Below are 20804 nucleotides of genomic sequence, written 5' to 3' on the forward strand. Positions count from 1 at the left end.
ACGGAGTTTCATCCAGAACTACTTTGAACAGTTCGGTGAAAGGAAAAAAAAAAAAAAAAAGATAAAAGCAACTTGTTCGTTATTTGCTTTTTAACCAATTTTTCCAAAGCACAAAAGCGTTGGCCAGGCTTGGAGGGTGCTTGAATTGAGCCACAGGACAGTGATGTTTGCTAGATTGCGCGGTGGCACATTACCTTACGTAAACATAAAATAGCTGAACCATGGATACAAAGCAAAATGTCAAGCCTCACTCAGGACATTGACATATTCACCTAGTTAAAGTTAAACTGGAAAACATCAGCAGCAGAAAAAGATTGTCCTGTATATAAACTTTTTTTGCCTTTTAGCGGTAATTTGGGTATTATTGAACCTGATGAATTGTTGTGAGAGGGTGAAATCAAATTTTGCCATTTTCATTAGTCCATTATAACTTACCTGAAAGGACCACAGTTTAAAGATGGTTTATATCGGGCAATAGCAAAAATTGTTGGTAACATGCATAAGAACAACATGAACAGCAACATGGCCAAGTAGAAATTATTGGACCTGCAAGAAGGCGTAACATGTTTCAGATTATCCTAATCAGAGAGAAAAACAGGCAACAAGAAAGGTGCAAGTGTATCTACCTAACAAGTTCAAGATCTACATTTCTGAAAGATCAAAATCATTCTGCTATGATTAGAAAGTCTGAACAGAACCAGTTTAAACAGACTCTTAATGACGACGTTAAGAGCAGCTCTCTGTGCTGCTTTCCAGACGCCGCTGCTGCAGGCAGGGAGCTGTTTTTAGCATCCTTCTGTAAAAACTGCCCTGACTGCCCAGTTGTGTTGGGGGACAAACAGAACAGTGGCAGAAGTTCAGAAGGCAGAAGTTTCTAACACTTCAAAACGTGTTAGAAATAACTGATTCTTAAGATTTAGAGATGCCCTAAATTATTTCAGAAAAATGGGGAATTCTGTTGTGCGATGCAACAGACAAAAGCAGATACTTTGTAGCTTTCAAAGAAAGAAACATCAAAAAATAGAACTTGCAACAGTTAACATACGTAGGTTATTGTGCTCAGAGTTGTATGGGAATAAAGCATTTATGTTATGCCACATATATTGGTCTAGGAATATTCCCTGATTTGTTTTTCAGTTCTTGCGTATCTTTAACTTTCCTGCTTTAACTATGTTTTTGTCACAGTCCTTTGCTACGAGTATTACTGTCAAATTTGATTATCAACTCTCAGAGCTAAAATCTCCTGTCATTTTCTTCCTATGCACAGAAAACATTTCCATTATTTGCATTATTTATTCTTTATCTTTTTCTCTTATTTTGACTAACCGAGACGCTCTGAAAACCTGCTGATGTGGTACATTACACGTTAACACAGCCCAGCTCCTCAGGTACATGAGTCCAATCAGCTTGAGAACATTGAATGCTGGTAAGCAGGGTGAAAAGAAAGCTCCCATCCTGGAAAAACAATATCATTTCAGTGCTCAGTGTTGCCAGAAGCAATTTTAATAGCAAAAGAACACATGAAAAAAACCAACAACAAACCACCAGAGGTAAACAACAGCTCACTATCAACAGACAATCTCTTATTATAATAAAGTATAAAGGACTGCATTACTAATATCCTGCTTGAATAGGTTTCATTGGAAATCATCAGATTGACTTAGTAATCAGCCAACAAAGGACAAGAGAAACCAATTCCAGACTATACATACCAGATCATTCCTTGGTTGTAGACCAAATGCAATACATTCTCTGCAATTTTGAATTCTCCATATTCTGGCTACAAGAAACACAATGTAGGATGAACACCTTGCCTATCTTTTTTTTTCCTGATCATTTATTAGAAGCATTTGATGGCATGAGTTCACAGACAACACGTAGCCTGAAACATCCAGACCAAATACCAGCTTTTGGCCGGCAGTGGGAGCACAGTAAAACCTACTCTGCAGCAGGGGCTTAAACAAACTAATTCCTCTCTAGTTTACTTCACTTCTTTAGTTAGACTGAGAACAGTCCTCGGCTTTTCATGCCAACAGCATCTTGCTACCCAAATATTACCCACTGTAATTTTCTTAAAGGGCTGTATGTTTTTGGTTGTTGCTTCTTGGACCACTGTCTACATTATGGGTAGAGGTTACAGCTACAGAAGAGAGGATGTGGGCAGCGACCCCATGCCCTCAGTCTCATCTTTGACTCTGGGACTGCTCCATGATCTCATTTTGGGAAAGACAAAGAGGTTTTTGCACCATGGCCATGAAAGTAGGCTTGAGAAAAACATCCTGTCTCAGAATTCGTCCCGTGCCCTCCAATTGAAACTCAGTGTTAGCTATGCCTTCATAGATGTGTGCTACCAAGAAATTCTTTATCTGTTGAAAGGCCTTAAGGAAGTTCAATACCAAGGGAAGGAGCCTAGCTATCTTCAGCATTTTAGTTTGATAAAATAAAGACCGTACTTACAAACTTGCTCTCTAGATCCCAGCACCAGCAGTCACTTAAATATCGCACACACAGTCCACGGAAAAAATCAATTAGCAGGATGCTTGCGACTGTGAAAATCATGTCGATAATTGAAAGCTTTAGCATCTCCTGGAATACATATTGTTCACACATACTGAGTCATTCTGGAAGCAAATGGGATGCATGTGGCTCTTTTGCATTTGTGATTGTATTTTGGCTTAAGCTTAGTATACTGATGAAATATGATTTGAATATATAAACTTTTTCATTTTAAGCTTTTCCTGTTTGATTTTTTCCCTCATTGGCCTTTGTTCTAGCAAAGAAAACAAATACAATCAAGCTTCCAGTGTGCCCCCTGTTTCTTGCAGCAATAAAACTCTGGTCCATCAGAACTTCAAGCTTTCTTTTTAACGACTGTTCTGAAAGTTTATCTAGATAAGCTGAAATGGGTTGGCTTTTTTCCCTGTTGTACCTAATCCGTCATTATACTAACTGCTGTAGTACAAACTTGCTAAGTGCTTCACAATGAGAAATACTTATTACTCCTACAAAACCAAACCCAGTGGCAGTAGGATCATCAAGCCATAAGAGAGACCTGTTTAGTGCTTAAAAATGAATGAGGTTATCCTATATTTAACTGAGCTTTAAAAGCATACAGTTAAATAGAAAAGATTCAGTTCCAAACATCTCTAGCCCATTCCAAAAATTTCCTGGTGCCTGTGCAATAGGAAGAGGGGCATGCAAGAAGAGAAATCAGCCTTTCACACCTAGCAAGGGACTTTTACTCCAGATGATCAAACAAGACCTTTAATACTGCTCACTCTGGAACCAGGAGCTCAGCAAGTCAGAAGCACGTTAGCATCCTTAATCTAGTGGCCTAGACATTAGTGCAACACTGACAGAGACCAAAGTACGCTGGATCACATGACACCTTTTGAATTTTGTGTGGTCAGACTTTCTCTCTGTATGTGTTAGTGCCACTGCTAGTCACTCAAAGTAAAGGCCACAAGCGATGTCTGCTTCACACGCAGGGAAACAAAAAGTGTCACATGAAGTCTGCAGATTTTCTGCAATCTGACCGTGGGAACACGCATACTGCCGCCCAACTACCTCCATGCTTATGGACTGACAGCACTTTGAAACCTTTTATTGCTCAAGAACACTTGATTCTCTAGTGATTTACCGAGGCAGAATGAATAGAGAATTCAGAGATACCGTACAGATGACCAAGCGCACAATCTCGTGCTTGGCTCGGGTCTGCATCCCCATCGGTCCAGGCAGCAGCCTGAATCTGCACAGGGCTCATGTTACTTCTAAACATTTTTATAGTCGTGTTTCTCTCCCTGAGTTCAATAGGATGCATCCTATTAAAATAGGATCTGTCTCACGCATCTGTAGATATCTGCCCGTGCAGAGCTGAAGACAGAGACCAAAGCCTGGTGAAAGAACATTTGTACAACACTAAACACGTTGTAGATACTGAACAAAGAAGAATGCTTGTATCTGGGGCCAAATCACTTGGCGTAGTCTTTACACTTTCTACACAATCCTTATCTAAATTCTGGAATTTATACAAAGAAAAGCTCTAAAATGGAACACAGCACAACATAATTGTAATTTTTATGTCAAATGTGGATTAGGAATAAGTTGGTGATGTAATAAAACAATTACGTACTTGACCAACATACGTTTCCCAGCACTGATCCTGTGGGTTCTGGGTGTTGAAGGAAACTGTTTTGTTAACCAGTGAGTCAGAGACTGTGAAGCCTTGAGCACGAGACTCTTCCAATGTGGCAATGCCATTTGTCTTAATTTGTACGTCAGGAATAGTTGTAGATAAATTGTCTTCTTTAGAAAAAGTTTTGGTCGCTGAGAAGGTGGTGGAATTACTTGCATTGTTGTTAACGTCAGAGTCCTGAAATAATAAATGTCCTGAAAGCTACTTTTTCAGCTGTACATACCTGCAGATGTCTGTACCTGCTACAACATACACACATAGAGGCATTTCTTCATGTCTTTTGAAGCAGCAGTTAAGGTGACTGTTAAGTAACTGTCAGTGTACGGAGTCAGATGGAACTTGTAAGGACAGTACTGAAAGACGATTTTAGGTAGCTGGAAACATTTGCCCTAAAGTGATGTTTTTTTTTTTTAAAAAAAATAGTAAAGTAATGCACAGAAATTTAATTATCGTGTTACATCAGCAATCAAATGAATCCAGTTATCCTAAAAACCTACAAGCAGTTGTAAATGAACACTACAAACTAAACTTAACTTTACAATTCTGTCAAACTAATGTTCTAATCAAACAAGTTTTCATCTGACTTCCTATGTATCACGATAAATGGAACTCAATCTATAAAGTCTACTAGCTTTACACATCAGAAAACACCAAGTTAAACTTACAGTGACACTCATACTGTCCACTTTATCCAGGAGAGCAATGATTAAACTGTAGAGGTTTCCCAGGTACAGAACAAGAACCCTGAGAACGAGAGTAAGATACAGGTTACTGGCATTGTTATCCCATCGGCTTCTCACACGTTCTCTGGTTTGGCTGGACTAAAACATGGGAGCAGAGCACATCTCTCCTCTTCCTCCCTTTTCTTCCCACATATTTTCTACACTGCATAAAGCCCATACCTCGCAAGCTGGAAGCGAAGAGTCGTCCTTGGATGATACATCTCCAGAGCCGCCACAAGTTCAAAAGCAGAGGGTGCGATCATCGTGATGAGTGACACAACTACGCTTACCTACGGAACAGAAAGACGCAGTCTTTTTGTGGCTTTGCGTGTGGATTTTCTGTGGTACCTTGGCTGCTGATTGAGATGCTGCTGATGCACATACAATGGTGATTGCTTTTCTTGGAGGAGATGCTGAAAAAAATCTATTATTGACTTCAGTAATAACAGTAGTTGTGATCCAGAATTATAGATCTGGAGTCTTTACTTCAGACATTCTAGCTTCAAAGTTTCTGCTTTATTAATTAAAATAAAGACTTAACACATGGGGAATATGAAGCCAGCATCTTCCCCTGAAATGGAAGAGTAGCTTCTCCATATCTATTCCCTTCCTACTCTCAGTATCCACTCATTCCACTGACGGGAAATATTCACAGAACATTCAGTATCCCCCAGCTGAAATCAGCTGTTGTCAAAGCTCGTTCCTTTCTAGTCCCTTGGCCCAGCGTTCGCTCAGCTCAATCGTGGGTGCAAAAGTAGATTTGTAAGTGACAGGAGAGTTTATGCTCTGTCCTCACGAAACAGGGGCCAGGCAGATCTGCAGTCTGCATGAAACGAGGACCTGCAGCGTCCCCCTGCCCACCGCAGCTCTGCCAACACCTCGCTGCAGAGCAGAGGCAGCAAGTGGGCAAAGAGAGATGCCGGTAACCCCCACGCTGCCCTCTCCTTCCTCATCGCTCCTGGCCGATCTCTTGCAGTTTCCACCTCAGTGCACACTATTGCTGCGGAGAGCCCCGAGACAATAATCCTGCTTCCAACACAGAGGTGACAGAAAGACGGTGTACCTCGTTTTTTTCCCAAAGAGTCAGTTCCTTTTTGGTGTGCTCTAACCTTTGGGATCGATCCACGACAAAGTATATGATGTAAATACTACCAGCAAGCGAGAGAAGCACAAGGATGTTTGCAATAATTCTTAAGCTTATAGTCACTGCCCTGGGGGAACAAAAAAAGACACAGCCAACACAGTAGGTTGTTTTATGACACCAGGGTTTTTTCTAACAAGGTTTTAGAAGTACGAGACAAGCAGATTAGCACTGCTGTCTGCATTGAAACAGTGCTCTGCAAAGTGTCTCTGGTCTTAGATACATACAAGTTTTTGCTTTTCTTCTTTTCCTGCTCTTCCAATATAGCTTCCTTGAAAGAAACACAGCGTTATCATTTTAATAGTGTTCAGCAGACACAATGCATATATCTTTCACAGAAAGTATCAAGTATACTAATAAAAAATTCCACATCCTGAAAGTGCAAGTAGACAAATACATCTCTGTCCTGCATAGTGCTTTAGGGGTGGTAAGCGAGCTTAACTCGCGAAGGAGGTTTCTGAGAAACAAATACACAGTAATCAAATATCCGGGCACTTTCAGTCATGCGTGTTCAGTGGGGTACAACCAGAGGTTTACACTACCGGATCTTTTTGGAGGACGTGCCTGTAGAATCCATGTCTCAGTAATATAATACAGAACTGTCAAAAGTTATCCTCCGTCATCGAAATAACTAAATATCATAGCTTATTAATTTATCCTTAACACAATTTGAAGTAATTTTGTTCCATGACTTAACGAGAACACGCTACATTTTGGAAATAAATTACTTTAGATGAAAAGCACATCTGTTCTTAAATTCTAAATGGAAAACATCTGTATTTAAAGCAACTTTCTAATATTGAGAGAGCTGTAAGATGTCCCTGGACCGTTTGTTACGGAGAGTTGAAATAAATGAGTGTTTTCACATTGCTAACACGAATTTGATTCTATTACTCAATGAAATTGCATTAGATCAAATTTGTTTCTAGTTATCTAACTTGTCACACATACAGTGGCATTAAAGAAAACTCTTCCGAAGAAGAACACAACGGCCTCGCTGGGATGGAATGACAGTGTCAGCAAGTGTGATGTGGCTGCAACACCACACAGAGATGCGACACCAGCCCTCCCCTAGGCAAAGAGGTCTGTAAATGAACACCAAAACCCAACAGGAAACGCAAGGGAACAAGAGGAGAGACATATATATCTTACAGATTAACAAACAAATCAACTCTAAATAATTTGAAGGTCAGTTGCTCACCCGAATGCTATTAACTATGGCAGCAGCTTTGCTCTCTGCAGCCTCAGGGTTTCCTATTAAATAGTCCCAAGCACAGAAGAGTCTCCAACAGAAAGTGTAATTTTCATCAGAGGCACTTGCTAAACTCATTCTCGAGTTCTTTGCCATTCTGTAAAAAAATATAACAAATAATCAACTGTTGTTAATGTGTGAAGATGAATATGAAGGAAATCACTGATTTGGTTCAGATGTCTATGCCTTTAGAAACGAAAAATTTGCAGCAATTAGTGTCATTGTTGGCAGCTTTCTGAAGAAAATCAAACAGGGTGAGGCTCAGAGCATGAGCTTCACTTTTGTTCTACTGCCAGAGTGACTCACTGTGGAAGGGCATTTTGATATTTACATTCTTTGTAGCTGACAAATAAAGCAAATAAATCTCACTAGAGCTGTGGACTTAACCGTATTTAAGTTTTACGATCTCCAGGTAGGATCCAGCTGGAAGATACTGTCACTATTACTGTGATTACAAGCTACTTTGGCAAAATCGTGATCATGCACAAGATCTGTTTGTTTTCTGTATTGTTTTCGCCCTCAAAATTTATGTTACTGTCAAAGAGAAAGCCAGTGCCATTTTACAGACGTTAGGAAAAAGAAAGAAAACCCCACCTACTCATCTCAGAGTGGCAAGATGGCAGAATAGTGCAAAGCGTAAGAAATGAAATGAAGATTAATAACTTATGAAAGAAAGGGCATCCAAAAGGACAACGGTAAAAGGGGAACTGTAAGCAGCTGAGCAAAGAGTCAGGGAGCTCAGTCAGAAGGGGAAGAGCTAATCGTATCCAGAAACTGCAGATGTGTAGATCAGTGTCAGACATTTGGGTGACCCTTGGCACAAACCAGCAGGTAGAATAAAAATAAGCGAAAAGGGAAGGTTCAGCTTCAAAACTGAAAGTTATTACAGGCAGCACTAAAAATGTCTCTGGACTGCACTGACACGGAGAAATAGGTATCCAGAAGGGAAGGGAAAGCAAATCAGGAGAGGACAGAGTGACCTTGCCCATCTCCAAGCATTGCACGTTCCGAGATTTATGGTCCACGCCAGCGGTCTGGTGCTCTCTGCTAAGTGACTCCTACTCCTGGCCCCTTCATCAGCAAAGAAATTAAGCTTACATTCTAACGGGATGCCATCTACCGGCTGAAACAACGCATATGGCATTACATCTAGGATGGAATTTTTATATTTGTATTTCAGTAGATGGGAATTATAACGCTGAAAGCATTACACTTAAAATACAAATTTCTGTCATTTATACCAGAAAAGAGAACAGAAAGGGCTTCCATGATTGACAGACCTAGAAACACAAAGCACACGTCATCTTCTGTGCTGCCCTCCCTTTATAGACTGGGAAACTGAAGAGAGTGCAAAGATAATTGATTGCGAGATGAAGAGCAAACTAGAATTAAACTCAGTCTGCCTCCCTGATATCAGCAGATTTGAACAGGTTAGTAGAGCTAGGCAGAATAAATACAGAGGAAAGGGGATAAATACACCATTAACGGTTGCCTGAACACACAAGCTTACGAACAGCAATAAATGCGAAGTCTTACTTTTTTAAGAGAATGATGAAGCTGTAAGCAAACACTGCCATTCCCACAAGGAAGTAGGCAAGAGGCAGCCGATATCCAGCTTTCCCAATCTTCCTGTCATGACCGTAGTAGCCATAAAACAAAACAGAGTACTGGAGGTAGCCCTGCAAAGACCAGAACCCGTAAGTAAGAGCAAGTAACTAATGATTACAACAGCACAGCGACAGTGAAACAATAAGAGTGGTTTTAGTCTTGCCCCTAGCGACCAGATGGTGTCCAGGTCTTGAGCAGATTTAATGTGATCCTTGGGGATGGTCTTGCTGACAGTGCTGCCGAACGGTGCTCCGGCCAGTAGCTGGGAAAGAGAGAGGAGGTCTCAGAAGCGGTGCGAGCCCCCCTGGCCTGGGGCTGCACCGCAGAACCCACCAAGAGCCGCCCACGCCCACGATGCCATCAGGATGGCGAGAATTGGGTCGTTCCTCGTCCTAAACTAGAAACCCCGTGAGAAATCCTGCATTCATTTTCCACTAAACAATGGGGGGTTTTTTTGCTATCTAAGGTCTACCTATGGGGAAGTTTAGCGCTCTGTGACATCTTCAAAATGGCTGAGAAATGAAGGGAGCGATCAACTGAAACCATTAACAAAACAGCTTTAAAAGTTACGTTTGTTTTAATTTAAGCATTTCTAAATTAAGTATGACAGCGTTCGATCTCAAAATGGCATTTCAAGATTAAATCTCCTTTTCCTTAAAAAAGTAAAAAATGAAAGTGAATACCTTTTTAATTTCAGTTTACTTTTTTGTTTGTTTGTTTGGTACTTACTTTTCTTTTTAGTTTAGCCAATGAGAAGAAAAATCAGATATCCCCATGTTTTCTGATAATGCTATTAAAGCACAGTTTTGGTCAGGCAAAATAATATTTACGAATAATTTAATAAAGTTAACAAATAGCCTTACTTGCGTGCACGAACTAAACAAAATTACGGCTATTCAGAAGATCTGGAAAATTATTTCTAATGGACAATAATCCAGATTCTGAAGAGGGATGTTACGTTTTTCTGCCTGTAAATGACACTAATAGGACTTGAGCATACTCAACACCAAGTACAGCTTTTAGGATTTGGTTCTCCATTTTAGTAATCGGATACAAACATATTCTGTAAAAGCATTAGTACCATGTTGACAAAATATCATCTCTAACACTAATAGCAAAATTCTCTTATCCTTTGGCGGAGAAAAAAACCTCTTAATAGTGGAATTTATTTTAAATAATTCATTTTAAATTGTACATTTCAAATTGATGTATGCCTTTAAGCGTGGCATTTGTTTAATTCAAAAAGGAAAGTGCAACAGTAAGCATTTTTCTGTAAATATTAACAACATGTTCTTACCTCTGGTAAGACTACAAATGCTCCTGTCATTATGGTAAGTACAATATTGATTCCAAACAGCCATCTCAAGAAGATGAAGTAAGAGGCAACTCCAGACCCAAAATGACCTTAAACCACAGAAAATAGTTATCTGAGCTACACAGTCTATAAAAGCTCACATAATTTATTCATGAAGCATTATTCGGCCAATAAAACAAAAGAAAAACCTTTCTTATTCATGCAGGGCATACGGCAAAGTAGAGAAAATGTTAATGTGTCAATGAGGAAATTGTAATTCCAGCACCAGCTCTGTTGGGGAAGTCTCACAATTACCAGCAGCATTTAAGGCAAGCAGCGGCAGTGCTGGCTGACACCATCCATCCATTTTCCTTTACCACCGAAGCAGAGAGGTGTGACCTGGCCGCTGACGTAACATTAAGGGCTGCTTTAATTCAGTTCAAAGACTCAAGGGCTGCTGACACAGGTTACAACCGCACTTAACCCTGGGCAGATCTCGGGATGTTGGCCCGAGGATGCTGCCCCGTGGACCGTGATAAACCAGAACCAAATCTCGCTGCGTTTTCAGAACCGCAACGGGACAAATTTGACTTTTTAAGAGTTACCCCCCACTAAGACCATAGATGAGGACCGCGCAGTGTCTGAGGAACTAGGAAAAGAAGAAAAAGCAGTTTAAAACGAAAATGTCACTGCTGAAAGTTAGCATTTAACACTCTTCCAAATATTATTTAATTCACTAAATTAAAAAATAAACCCTAAGATCTAGCATTTTAGCAAGTGCTTTACTGTTCAATACCATTAAATCTTTATACTTACTCTCGATTTTCTTTATTCTCATTTCCCATGGAATAAAGATTACCACAAAATTATATGCGAGCCGAATAAACTTCCTCCAAAGCTGAGGAAAAAAAAAAAAAGCAGAGAAATGAGAAATACGACAGTTTTACACGTTAAAAAAAAAAATAGAAATGCAGAGTGATTTGCTCATATCTTTCGTCTTGTATCACAAGAAATATTACAAGCAGTTATTACTAAGGTCTTAGAGCACGTCTGTGGGTAAGGTGGGTAAAGCAAACCGTGGTGGGTTTTTGAAACACACAGATCGTGGGGGGCACAGCAGTCCCTGACTCTGCTCACCCGCCAAACTCCGGAAAAGTGAAAAAGTGAGACAGAGTGCCCTTTATACACCTCTGAGGGGACAGCCAGGAGCAACCAATCTACGTCTTTTACACATAAAGATCGTGAGGAACCAACAGGAGGTGGCCAACAGGCACCATTCCCTGTCCCCGTCTCCACGGCTGGGGCTGTGGCGGGGAGCAGCGGCTGGGCAGTGGCTCGGGGAGCAGAAGTCATCCAAGTTGGGTACTGCCGGGACGCCTAGCCTCTCTGTAATTTGTGAGGGAATCCCGCTGCACTGCGCCTCAAAAATTTGATTTCTAGGACGAACAAGTGAACAGGCAACTAACTTCAAATTTAAAAGAAGCATAATGCCAGTTTTTCTGGAAAATTCTGGAAAATAAGCTTTCTTAGTCAACAGCAGCAAATTCAACTACTATAATCTCAGCTGTGTGTCTTACAGCTGATACCTGCAGAAAACCTGTGGTTATATTTTGTAGAGCTTTTATTCATCTTCCATTTTTCGCATGGGCAGAGGAAAGCATCTTCCTGCACAGTGGGGTGCGCATACGCACGTGGGAGAAGAAACAAAATCTGCATGTGCAAAACTAATTGCAGTTTTTGATTTGTCGAGTTAGAGCTAATAACTTTACAGTACCATCAGAAAAAATAATACTTGTATATCATGCATTATAAAGTATTCCTAGTACAGCTAGTTGTTAAAAAAAGCCCTATATTTTAGTAAGCAGCAGTGTCAATATTATATCGTGAAATCTAATCTGAAACCAAAGAGAAGTAAATAACATTTTAATGATCAAATATATCATCAATATCTTTAGGCAAAGTTAATTAAATTTTATGGTGGTATGAGTATTTTATTGCATGAAGGGGAAGTATTTTAGTTAAACAAAGAAACGGTAGATGCTGTGAATTGCATGAGAATTGCTAGGATTGCTGCTTTCATTGGAAAACAGGGTTCGCGAGGCTGAGAAAGGAATCGAGCAGCTTGTGCCAGTTGTACTGCACATGTATAAAAAAATACAGAGATGACCATGTATTTCTTAAAATTATAATTAGATAGCTATCACCTCTTTTCCTGCCTACTGTGTACCTGAACAGATAATTTATATCTTTAGAATCCAGAGTATGGGTATATGATGTTAACTGCAAACATAAAAAAAAAATACAATGCAAATATAAAATAATTGAACTGAAAAGGAAAAATGCTTTCAGTGTCAAAACAGTAAAGGGTATTTTAACTTTGATTTTCTTAAATAATGGCATGAATGTATTGTCCAATTGTGAACAGTTTATATTTTGCCAATTTAAAAAACTTATTTAAAAACGTATACGCTCACAGCTGTGTTTTGTTCTTAGCACATGTACAACTATTGAGCTCTTAATGTTGATGATGTAGTGCTTGTTTTGCTGCGCTACAGTTTTTGTCTCCTTGGTCACCATGCTATTTTCTGAGAGAATACATGAAAATGAAGTCCTTCCAGTTAAAAAAAAAAAAAAAAAAAAAAAAGGTAGCTAATTTTGTTGCATTTGCTGAATTTATCCCTGATGTAAAGGCTATATTCCCTAATTTGTGCTAGGAAAAAAGAATGCAGTTCCCCTACACATGCTGAGTGGCGCTAATTACTGCTGAATATCTTCAAGCAAATGCATGCAATACAAGCAATTAGGTTAGATACAAACTTTTATTCGTTGTGAACTCTAAGATGAAAGCCTCTGGTTTTTTTTATGGGGGGGGGAATATGAAGAAGTAATGAGCCCGATCTCTGATTTACCACCATGTATTGCAGACCCCTGGCACTTCTCTTTCTAGGTAACATCTTAGTTCCACTCGAGTCAAAGGCAAAAACCAGTATTTGTTTTAAAAGCATTTATTGCTTCCACTGCGTTTGCTGCACACGCAAAGGCAGAACAAGGAAAAACGACTCTCTCCTACCTTGGAGAGTTGTACTTTTAACCTTTGCTGTGGGGCAACGTAACAGAACAACAGACACACATACAGCCTTTCACTTGTTCACATGAATAAAATGCATGGTGTTCTATTTTACAGTTACAACCCTGCCTTTTTGAATTAAGATAAGTTCCTCATGAACAGTCTGCTGATTATGATGACAAAAATATTCTTGACTGCTTAGATGACTAAAGATCTCTTCTCTGTTGGTTGCATATGAGGGACAGTTTCCTACATGTTATTGATTTCCTGAAATTAGGGCAGGGTCTATTTTCAGTGGCGTAAATAGATTTGCTAAGATTGGATGCAAATTCTTTGAATATTATACAAGCAAAAGCCTTCTCTAACAACGTATTTACCATAAGCTATTGTAGGATTGTCTTCCAAACTAAAAGCTAGACACATTTTTCATACTAAACTATTGAACTGTGGCCCCAGCGTCTGGTAAAACAGCTCTTCAGAGAATACTGGCATCGTGTTGTCGGTATCCCGTTCCCATCACCCCCTCTAGCAGGCATCAGTATTCGTAGATTATTTGCAAGGGAAGTTTATACTGCGTTAATAGAACATCCATCCCTCAACACATCAAATTAGTCTGCAAAAATGTAATTACTAAATTCACAATAGGAAAAAAAAAAAATAAAGCAGCTTTCAACTGCTTTTTCTACCCTCTACAGAGCTCTTGAGTTGGAGATCAGCACTGCATAGCAAACACGCTTCTGTGAATGAAAATCGCAGATGATTATTGGTATAGAAAAGAGCTGTAACTGAATAAAAAGCAGCCATACCTCTGCACCAGCGGCTTGGTAACCTCTTGTTCTAGTGAGCCTCCCTTCGTACTTCAGCACGATCTCCTTCGCCTGTCTGCACGAGAAGGTGGAAGTTCATTCTACGTTGATCCTGTTACTCCGAGCCCCTTACCCTGCACAAGCAGCGACTAGCAAAGTTCTCAAATGCTCTGAAGTACAATCATGGGCCGTCTCCCCATAAAATCCTTATTCAGGCAAAGCTTGTTTCTTTTCCTATTGAGGATTTTACTGACACTTTAAAACCATTGAGAATTTTGTCTGAGAAAACTCAACATTCAAAAGTTTGACGACCGGGAGAGTTTTCTATTCCTCTAGTTATTTTCTCTGCCTGTTTGATGCAAAGTCTTTCTTATAAAATGGCACAACCAAAATGAGTAAAATAACAAGATCCCCGTTACAGTCTGGTTAATCTCATGTGTATACTAACACCTCTTCTGCAAATACGGTGTAGCGCTCCTGTAAGATGCAGAGGTGCATATTCCTCTGGTCGTACGCAGTCTTTGACCTCAGCAGAAGGTGGATGGGGACCACCAAAACCTCGTCAACAGGAGCAGCTCACAGATTCTGCCCAAGACAGAAAAATCTCTCTTTTCTTCCAAGATTACACAAGTGCCCTGCTGCTGGTAGGGATTCCTCGTGACTAAAATGCCATCCTAGCATCATACAGGGTTTTAAGAGAAAGATGCCAGATGAAAAGGAAAAATAAAGCAAGCCCCAAACAGATCACGCTGTGAACAAGCTGACACAATTTAGACAGGTGGCACAAGGAGTGAGGCACCTACTCTTTTGTTGTAAATTTGGAATTATTAATATAATAATTGCAATCTCTTAAGCTGTGAAACATATTATTACTACCCTGAATGTACCTTTTAAACCTACAAGTGTCCAGTATTTACTGCCCTTTACAATTTTTACCTGAAGATTATGACCAGCCTCTGTTCTCATACCAGGTGATCGTCAACTGCAATTACCGTGAAAACAGCAGACTGTTTCTCCTTTTTGGGACAGAGTGAAACAAGTCAGCTTAAAAAGGTATTACTGAGCATTACCAACAGCCTTTCCTCAGGCTGCTGAATAGCTGACACACTTGTTTTAGTAGTTAATAGCCAAAGCGTGGTTTCTTGCTCTCTCTTCTGTACAGTGGCTGTCTAAAGGCAGCCACAGGAGACAACTTCACCTCCAGACATCCCACCCCAAGGCTGCTGCCTTCAGCCAGCCCTCGGATCTTGTCACAGCACCCTCATGGCATGCTTTCCTGGCGGCTCTAAATCATTTCTGTGCGCAATCCCTTCCAGCTTACACTGAAAAAACTTCTGAGGCTGGAAGCACTGTCACAGTCAGTGGCCCTGAAAGCTTTCGTGCCAGCACAGTTACCTGAGCGCCCTCAGCTTCTGCCTCATCGGCCACGGCCGGCAGCGGATGTTGGACATAATCTCCTTCTGGTACTGGATGTTCTGAAAGATCTGCTCTGGGTCATGGCTCTCAGCCTTCTCTTCACCCATATCATCGTCTGAGTTGCTGGCAGCCCGGCACACACCCCACAAGAGGAAAAACAAGACAAATTATTCCCCTTCAGATCCCCAGCAAACTGTTGATTTGCACAGGATCCAACCTATTACAGCAATATAACAGCAGTGAGCTGGGGAACTCACACAACCTTATGGTTTTAAAGTCGATGAATAATTTGGATTATTCCCCCGTCTCCAGGATGCGCCTCTCTTCCTCCCCACCTCTTACTGCTCAGTCATAAATCATCCCCGCTCCCCAACAGGAATCCCAGTCTTTCCGAGCATTTCCAGGCGTACAGCTTGTACATCATGCTACCAACACACTCTGTATATTTTTCTGGAACAAAGTGCTGTCTAAACATTTCCAGCAAAAGCACTTAACGTTCATTTATTCACCGTGTGGTGTTGGCCTTTTATTTTGATTGTAATAATGATAAAGTATTTTCTTGTTAGAATGGGGGGAACAGATGCTCAGAGTTCCTGTTCCTCGTTCCTGTTCCCTGCTGAGGGGGACAGGAGTGTGGGACCTCGCAACACCAGGAATTACTCATCCCTGTATAAAGATTCATGTGCTTTGATGCAGATTCCTGTGGATGATTATTAAATCACCTTTTCTGATGCTGTCACCACCTTTGCTAACCTACAGCTCTCAATTCCCTCTTTGAAACTGGGTATTGCATAAGAAACAGCAGCAGTATCCTTCCTTGTAAAGGCCCAGGTCTAAAAACCTGTGGTGACTCTTTCCCCTGAATGAAATGACGAGATCTGAAGTACTGCAACAACCACCAGCTAGGAAGTTTTCTAACTGTATTGCCATGTACTTATTGGGAAAGTCGCCTGCAATTTTGCTGAAAAAGCAACACCTTTTAATCACTTGGAAATAAACCATAACCTAAAGCCATGCCTTGTAAGAATGTTCAAAGGACATAGCTCGTCAGACCACTGATCCATCAATCCACAGTCCTGTCCCCTCCCGTCACAGGTGACATTGGAGGGAAATGTATAACAGACAGGAAAAGTACATAGAGATTTCTTACCCTGCTGTACCCTGAACTCATTGGAGTTACACTGTTTTATGTTCAGTGTTTATGTTGCAGTATGAAACATGACTTTTGTGAAAATTTAAAAAAAAAAAAAAAAAAAAAAGAGTTTTAGAATACATCTTACTATAGAGAGAAGAGTGATTTTTCTCATGCTCCTTTTCATGTTACTACGCTGTCCAAATGAAAGCCAGAAGGCACGATCCCACTTCTGTGCTAGGCAAGGCAGATTTGCAGTTCAGGAGAGAGGAGGGTCTCTTACCTGTGGGGCGGCTCCTGGTAGGTGTAGATGCCGGCGTGTCGCTTCACCGTTCGATACTTTTTGCAGGACTTGGCAGTTTTTGCCGCAGCGGAGCCCGTTGCTGCTGCCATGGTGGCAGCTGCCGCCCGCAGCAGGTGAAACTCTGCCGCACTAGAAGGAAGCCTTCAGCTCGCCGGTCAGATGTCTCGTAAGCAGCCAAATGTTGTTAAGTGGAGAGCAGGGAGCGACTGCGAGCCCTGCCGAGCAGAGGATTGCTGCTCCAGCCCTGGAGAGGACCTCTCCTGGCAGTGCCTGCATCCCTTAAAGCGGCAGCGCGCGGCAGCCCCTGCCGGGGCGCTTCTAAGCGAGATGCCCAGAGGTGAGGTAGGGAGCAGAGTCCAAGGGTGGGCCAGCTGCGGGCCTTAATTCAAAGTCAAGTTTCCCTTGTTGCAGGGGAGGTATTCTCTCCAAGCACCATCCCACCGTACCACGCTGGCCCGCTCTGGGTGGTGTTTCCCATGGATGCACTGGATGTGCTGCTGACATCTTTGCTTCACGTGCTTGAGAATGTTCTTGCTGGGGGAAAGAGAGACAGTTTACATTTTAGCCTTCACCAACAGAGAAAAATGCGACGTCATTCTCCCGCAGGACTTCCAGATCCTCTCCCAGAGGACAGCCCGGACAGAACACATGGCTGCTGCTGTCCTGGGCCCTGGCCCCAACCTCTCCCCATGGCCTCCATTTGTTATACCTAAAATTTATGGCTTTTCTCTTGGAGGTAGTCAAAATACCTGTTATTCAGACAAGTACAGATTACCAAGCAATTAGCTTTTTCTTGCTAGTTGAAATATCTCACTTACGCTCAATTCCAGTGATTACTGTGTCATCTTTAATATTTACAATAAGCATTGACTAGATTATTGGTGATAATAATAATGCTTATTTCTAGAGCTAGAACACTGGAAAACGTTATCATCTGATGCTCATTTCCCATTTCTTCAGCTCTATTACTTAACTAATTTTAATACAAAATTAATTTAATAGATACTAAAAGTATATTTAACACTGAGAATCACTTTAAAAGACAACAAATGGACTGGTGCTGTGAATATTAAACACCTATTCTTTCTCTTACTTTCTCTATGTCCTGGGGCAAATTCTTGCACTTTTATGCCTTATTTTCCATCCTTAAATAAGGATAGTATTTCTGCATTGCACAGTAATGATGCACTCAGTGCCTATCATATGATGCTTACATATTATTACATCATTAACTAACATCACATGGGCATGAACTTCCTAATTCACTCCAAGTATTCATGTTCATGGTAAAACTGACAGCAAACCACCAGCTTTCAGTTTTGAGTGGCTCAACCATTTTGTCAATAGCTTTGACCCAGCTTACATCTACTCAAAAAGTAATCCATCCATTTCATCCAACATTAACTACTGGGCAACTGTACTTGCCGGCAGCCGTAGTTTCATGGTGGAGAGTCCCCTGACATCGTTCCTGTAGTCAGCGCCAACACCACCTCTCCACCAGCATCTCTGTGATACTGGTGTCGGGTTGTTGGGACAGCAGAGACTGCTCCGAGCTTTGCTGGGACCAGGGCAGCTGAGGAACTTGACACGTGGTCGAGTGAATTTCCAGTGCCTTTCTCCATCGTAGAAGTTGCGGATATTCTGGGTCACATTATTAAAACAGCAAAACAGACCGAGAAACCTTGATATGAATAGTTTCTCTGGCCAAAATTTGACACACAGAACGTGGGAAAGAAAACAAGAGTTTACAGAGAGTTTTCACTTGTTCCTAGCGTGGTATTTTCTCTCCTTAATAACTCTGTGCGCAATGCGGCAAGGGCTTGAGTTACGTAAATCAATGGTCTGTTGTAGTTAACTTTTATTTGCAACCTCTGACAAGAAAGAACATTAAGTTCTCCCTGCTAAATTTCCTGTAGAGAATAGCACAGGCGGCTTTTTCCCTCTGCCCTGAGTTAATCTAAAATATTGCCGCTTTCTGAGAAATTTTATTTTTTCGCAATCATGTTTCTGTCTGTTGCACTATACTTCATTTAGTTAAATAACTAAAGGGCTAAGCAGTCACAAGCCTCATTATTTATACTCTGAGAGTTACTCATATGGTTTTACAGTTTTGAAAGTCCATTTGGTGTAATTCACTCCACAGTTTTTAGATGACAAGGAAGGGTCATCTCAGATAAAGACAACTCTGCATTTCCAAAATGTAGTCAATAGCAACGCCCAGAGCCCCAGCTGTATATTGTTTGAAGCTTCCCCAGAAATCTGGGAGTTCCATTGGCACAAAAGCACCGAAATGGTAAAGAAATGCCTCTATTCAGAGTTCAGTAAAACCAGGCAGCTGCATTCTGCACCACCCCCTTCTCTCCCTCTTTTGTCACATGTGCATGACTTTTTAAACCTCATAAAAACCACTGGTGGGACCACCACTTGGCCATGTTCTACTTACTACACAGGTTTTCCCATGAACTGAACTCGCCAGTCCCAGCTCCATTCCAAGCATCTCTTGTACACACCTCCTTTAGCCACAATACAGACTTAAAGGGTGTGGGCTTCCCACAGTTTGCAGCTTCCCAAGAAGGACGGACTATAATAATTTTACTTCTTCTGTACTGCATTTTATTATTTTTCATAGAGAATCTGTAAAGTAGAGGCTGTTAGAGCTTTGGCATATCAAACTATCTGTACCATACTTAAATCCCCCAGCCTTGGAACGGCTTTCCTGTTCGGCTTCTAGATCACAGGGCAGAAGCATCATCCTACTGTCCTCGCTGTGCGTCAGACCATTCATCAAGTGAAAGCAAACAGCCAAAAGGAACGGGTATCAGCCCAGAAATATGTCTCCACTAAAAGGCTTATCATCTCTTTCCAGCTGGAAAAACAAACAGAGGAATTATCTGAATGCCAGAAACGCCCCTTTAAACCTTTGATGCTCCGTGTACTGCAAACACACCCACATCACCACTTTTTTTGACCTGCTGCAAGATATGCTTTCCATTTTACAATTTAAAAGCCATAATATGTCAGTTCAAATATATTTCCTTGGTTGTAGTTACTTCTTTGCCCTCTTGGGCACGGCCTTAGGGGCCAGATTCTGATGCCTTAGCTCACAAGAAGTGCCTCTGTAGTCGGGCCAATCTACTAAAGTCCATTAGTTTCCTGCTTATTCCAGTTATGCGCAGAAACATTAAAATCATGTTGCAGACAGACATCTCACTGAGGAAAATTCCCCTACACCCAGAGAGTAGGTTTTTGACACAGTAATGCCCTGAATCCCTCAGAGAACATAAGCTACATCTCCAAAAGCTACAGGAGAGAAGCTCAGCTGTTTCTCCCTCTGTATTACCCTTCCTACTTCCCGCTTTTCCCTCAGCTTTTGGATACCCTAGTTTTTATTTGAAGGAACCACACTGGAGAGATTAAGACTTTACATCATTGGTAGCTCCCAGAGCTTACTACGTTTCACAGATCAAGCAGTATCCTTTGATATGGTGGTGGTATAACACTACCAAAAACATTAAAATGCTGACATGAATCATTTACATAAATTTAATTAGCTAATATATCTTAACATGTCCACAAGGATATTAATTTTGTTTCTGTTTGTTAGGAGAAAGACTAAAGTCTGAAAAACAAAGGGATAATTTAAGCCTGACATTTATATAGTTCTAGTACTGCCAGTGCTGGAACCACATACATAATCTGAAGTTAGTACCGAACACTAAAAGCACAACGAGCAGCGAGAGACTCGTGAATTCAGAGCCCATCTGGAGGGCTCTGGAGGGTGCAGAGTGCTTTTAAAGAGAAAATAGAAAACAGGCTTCAAGAGCTTATCCCTGAAGTTGGTGGCATCCTCCGTCGCCCCTGAACCCT

At 41.1% G+C, this 20804-nt stretch overlaps 1 protein-coding gene across 4 annotated transcripts in view; it reads right to left on the bottom strand.

Moving 5' to 3' along the window:
• Positions 1 to 20804, bottom strand: part of TMC3 (transmembrane channel like 3) — a 63508-nt gene that overhangs the window by 5436 nt on the left and 37268 nt on the right. For all 4 annotated transcript variants that reach the window (XM_074601033.1, XM_074601032.1, XM_074601031.1 and 1 more), the window contains 18 exons: positions 18363 to 19803; positions 16917 to 17471; positions 15481 to 15624; positions 14086 to 14161; positions 11029 to 11110; positions 10216 to 10322; positions 9082 to 9180; positions 8847 to 8989; positions 7260 to 7407; positions 6286 to 6329; positions 5981 to 6128; positions 5098 to 5207; positions 4861 to 4939; positions 4133 to 4372; positions 2458 to 2586; positions 1713 to 1780; positions 1327 to 1455; positions 436 to 546 (listed from right to left, as the gene is read on the bottom strand). In XM_074601033.1, the coding sequence (XP_074457134.1) occupies positions 436 to 546; positions 1327 to 1455; positions 1713 to 1780; positions 2458 to 2586; positions 4133 to 4372; positions 4861 to 4939; positions 5098 to 5207; positions 5981 to 6128; positions 6286 to 6329; positions 7260 to 7407; positions 8847 to 8989; positions 9082 to 9180; positions 10216 to 10322; positions 11029 to 11110; positions 14086 to 14161; positions 15481 to 15624; positions 16917 to 17026 (1967 nt within the window). In that variant the 5' untranslated portion in view covers positions 17027 to 17471; positions 18363 to 19803. The remainder of the gene's footprint in view (positions 1 to 435; positions 547 to 1326; positions 1456 to 1712; positions 1781 to 2457; positions 2587 to 4132; positions 4373 to 4860; positions 4940 to 5097; positions 5208 to 5980; positions 6129 to 6285; positions 6330 to 7259; positions 7408 to 8846; positions 8990 to 9081; positions 9181 to 10215; positions 10323 to 11028; positions 11111 to 14085; positions 14162 to 15480; positions 15625 to 16916; positions 17472 to 18362; positions 19804 to 20804) is intronic.

This window comes from Larus michahellis, chromosome 9 (genome assembly GCF_964199755.1).
Source record: "Larus michahellis chromosome 9, bLarMic1.1, whole genome shotgun sequence".
In the NCBI taxonomy this organism is placed as follows: Eukaryota; Metazoa; Chordata; class Aves; order Charadriiformes; family Laridae; genus Larus; species Larus michahellis.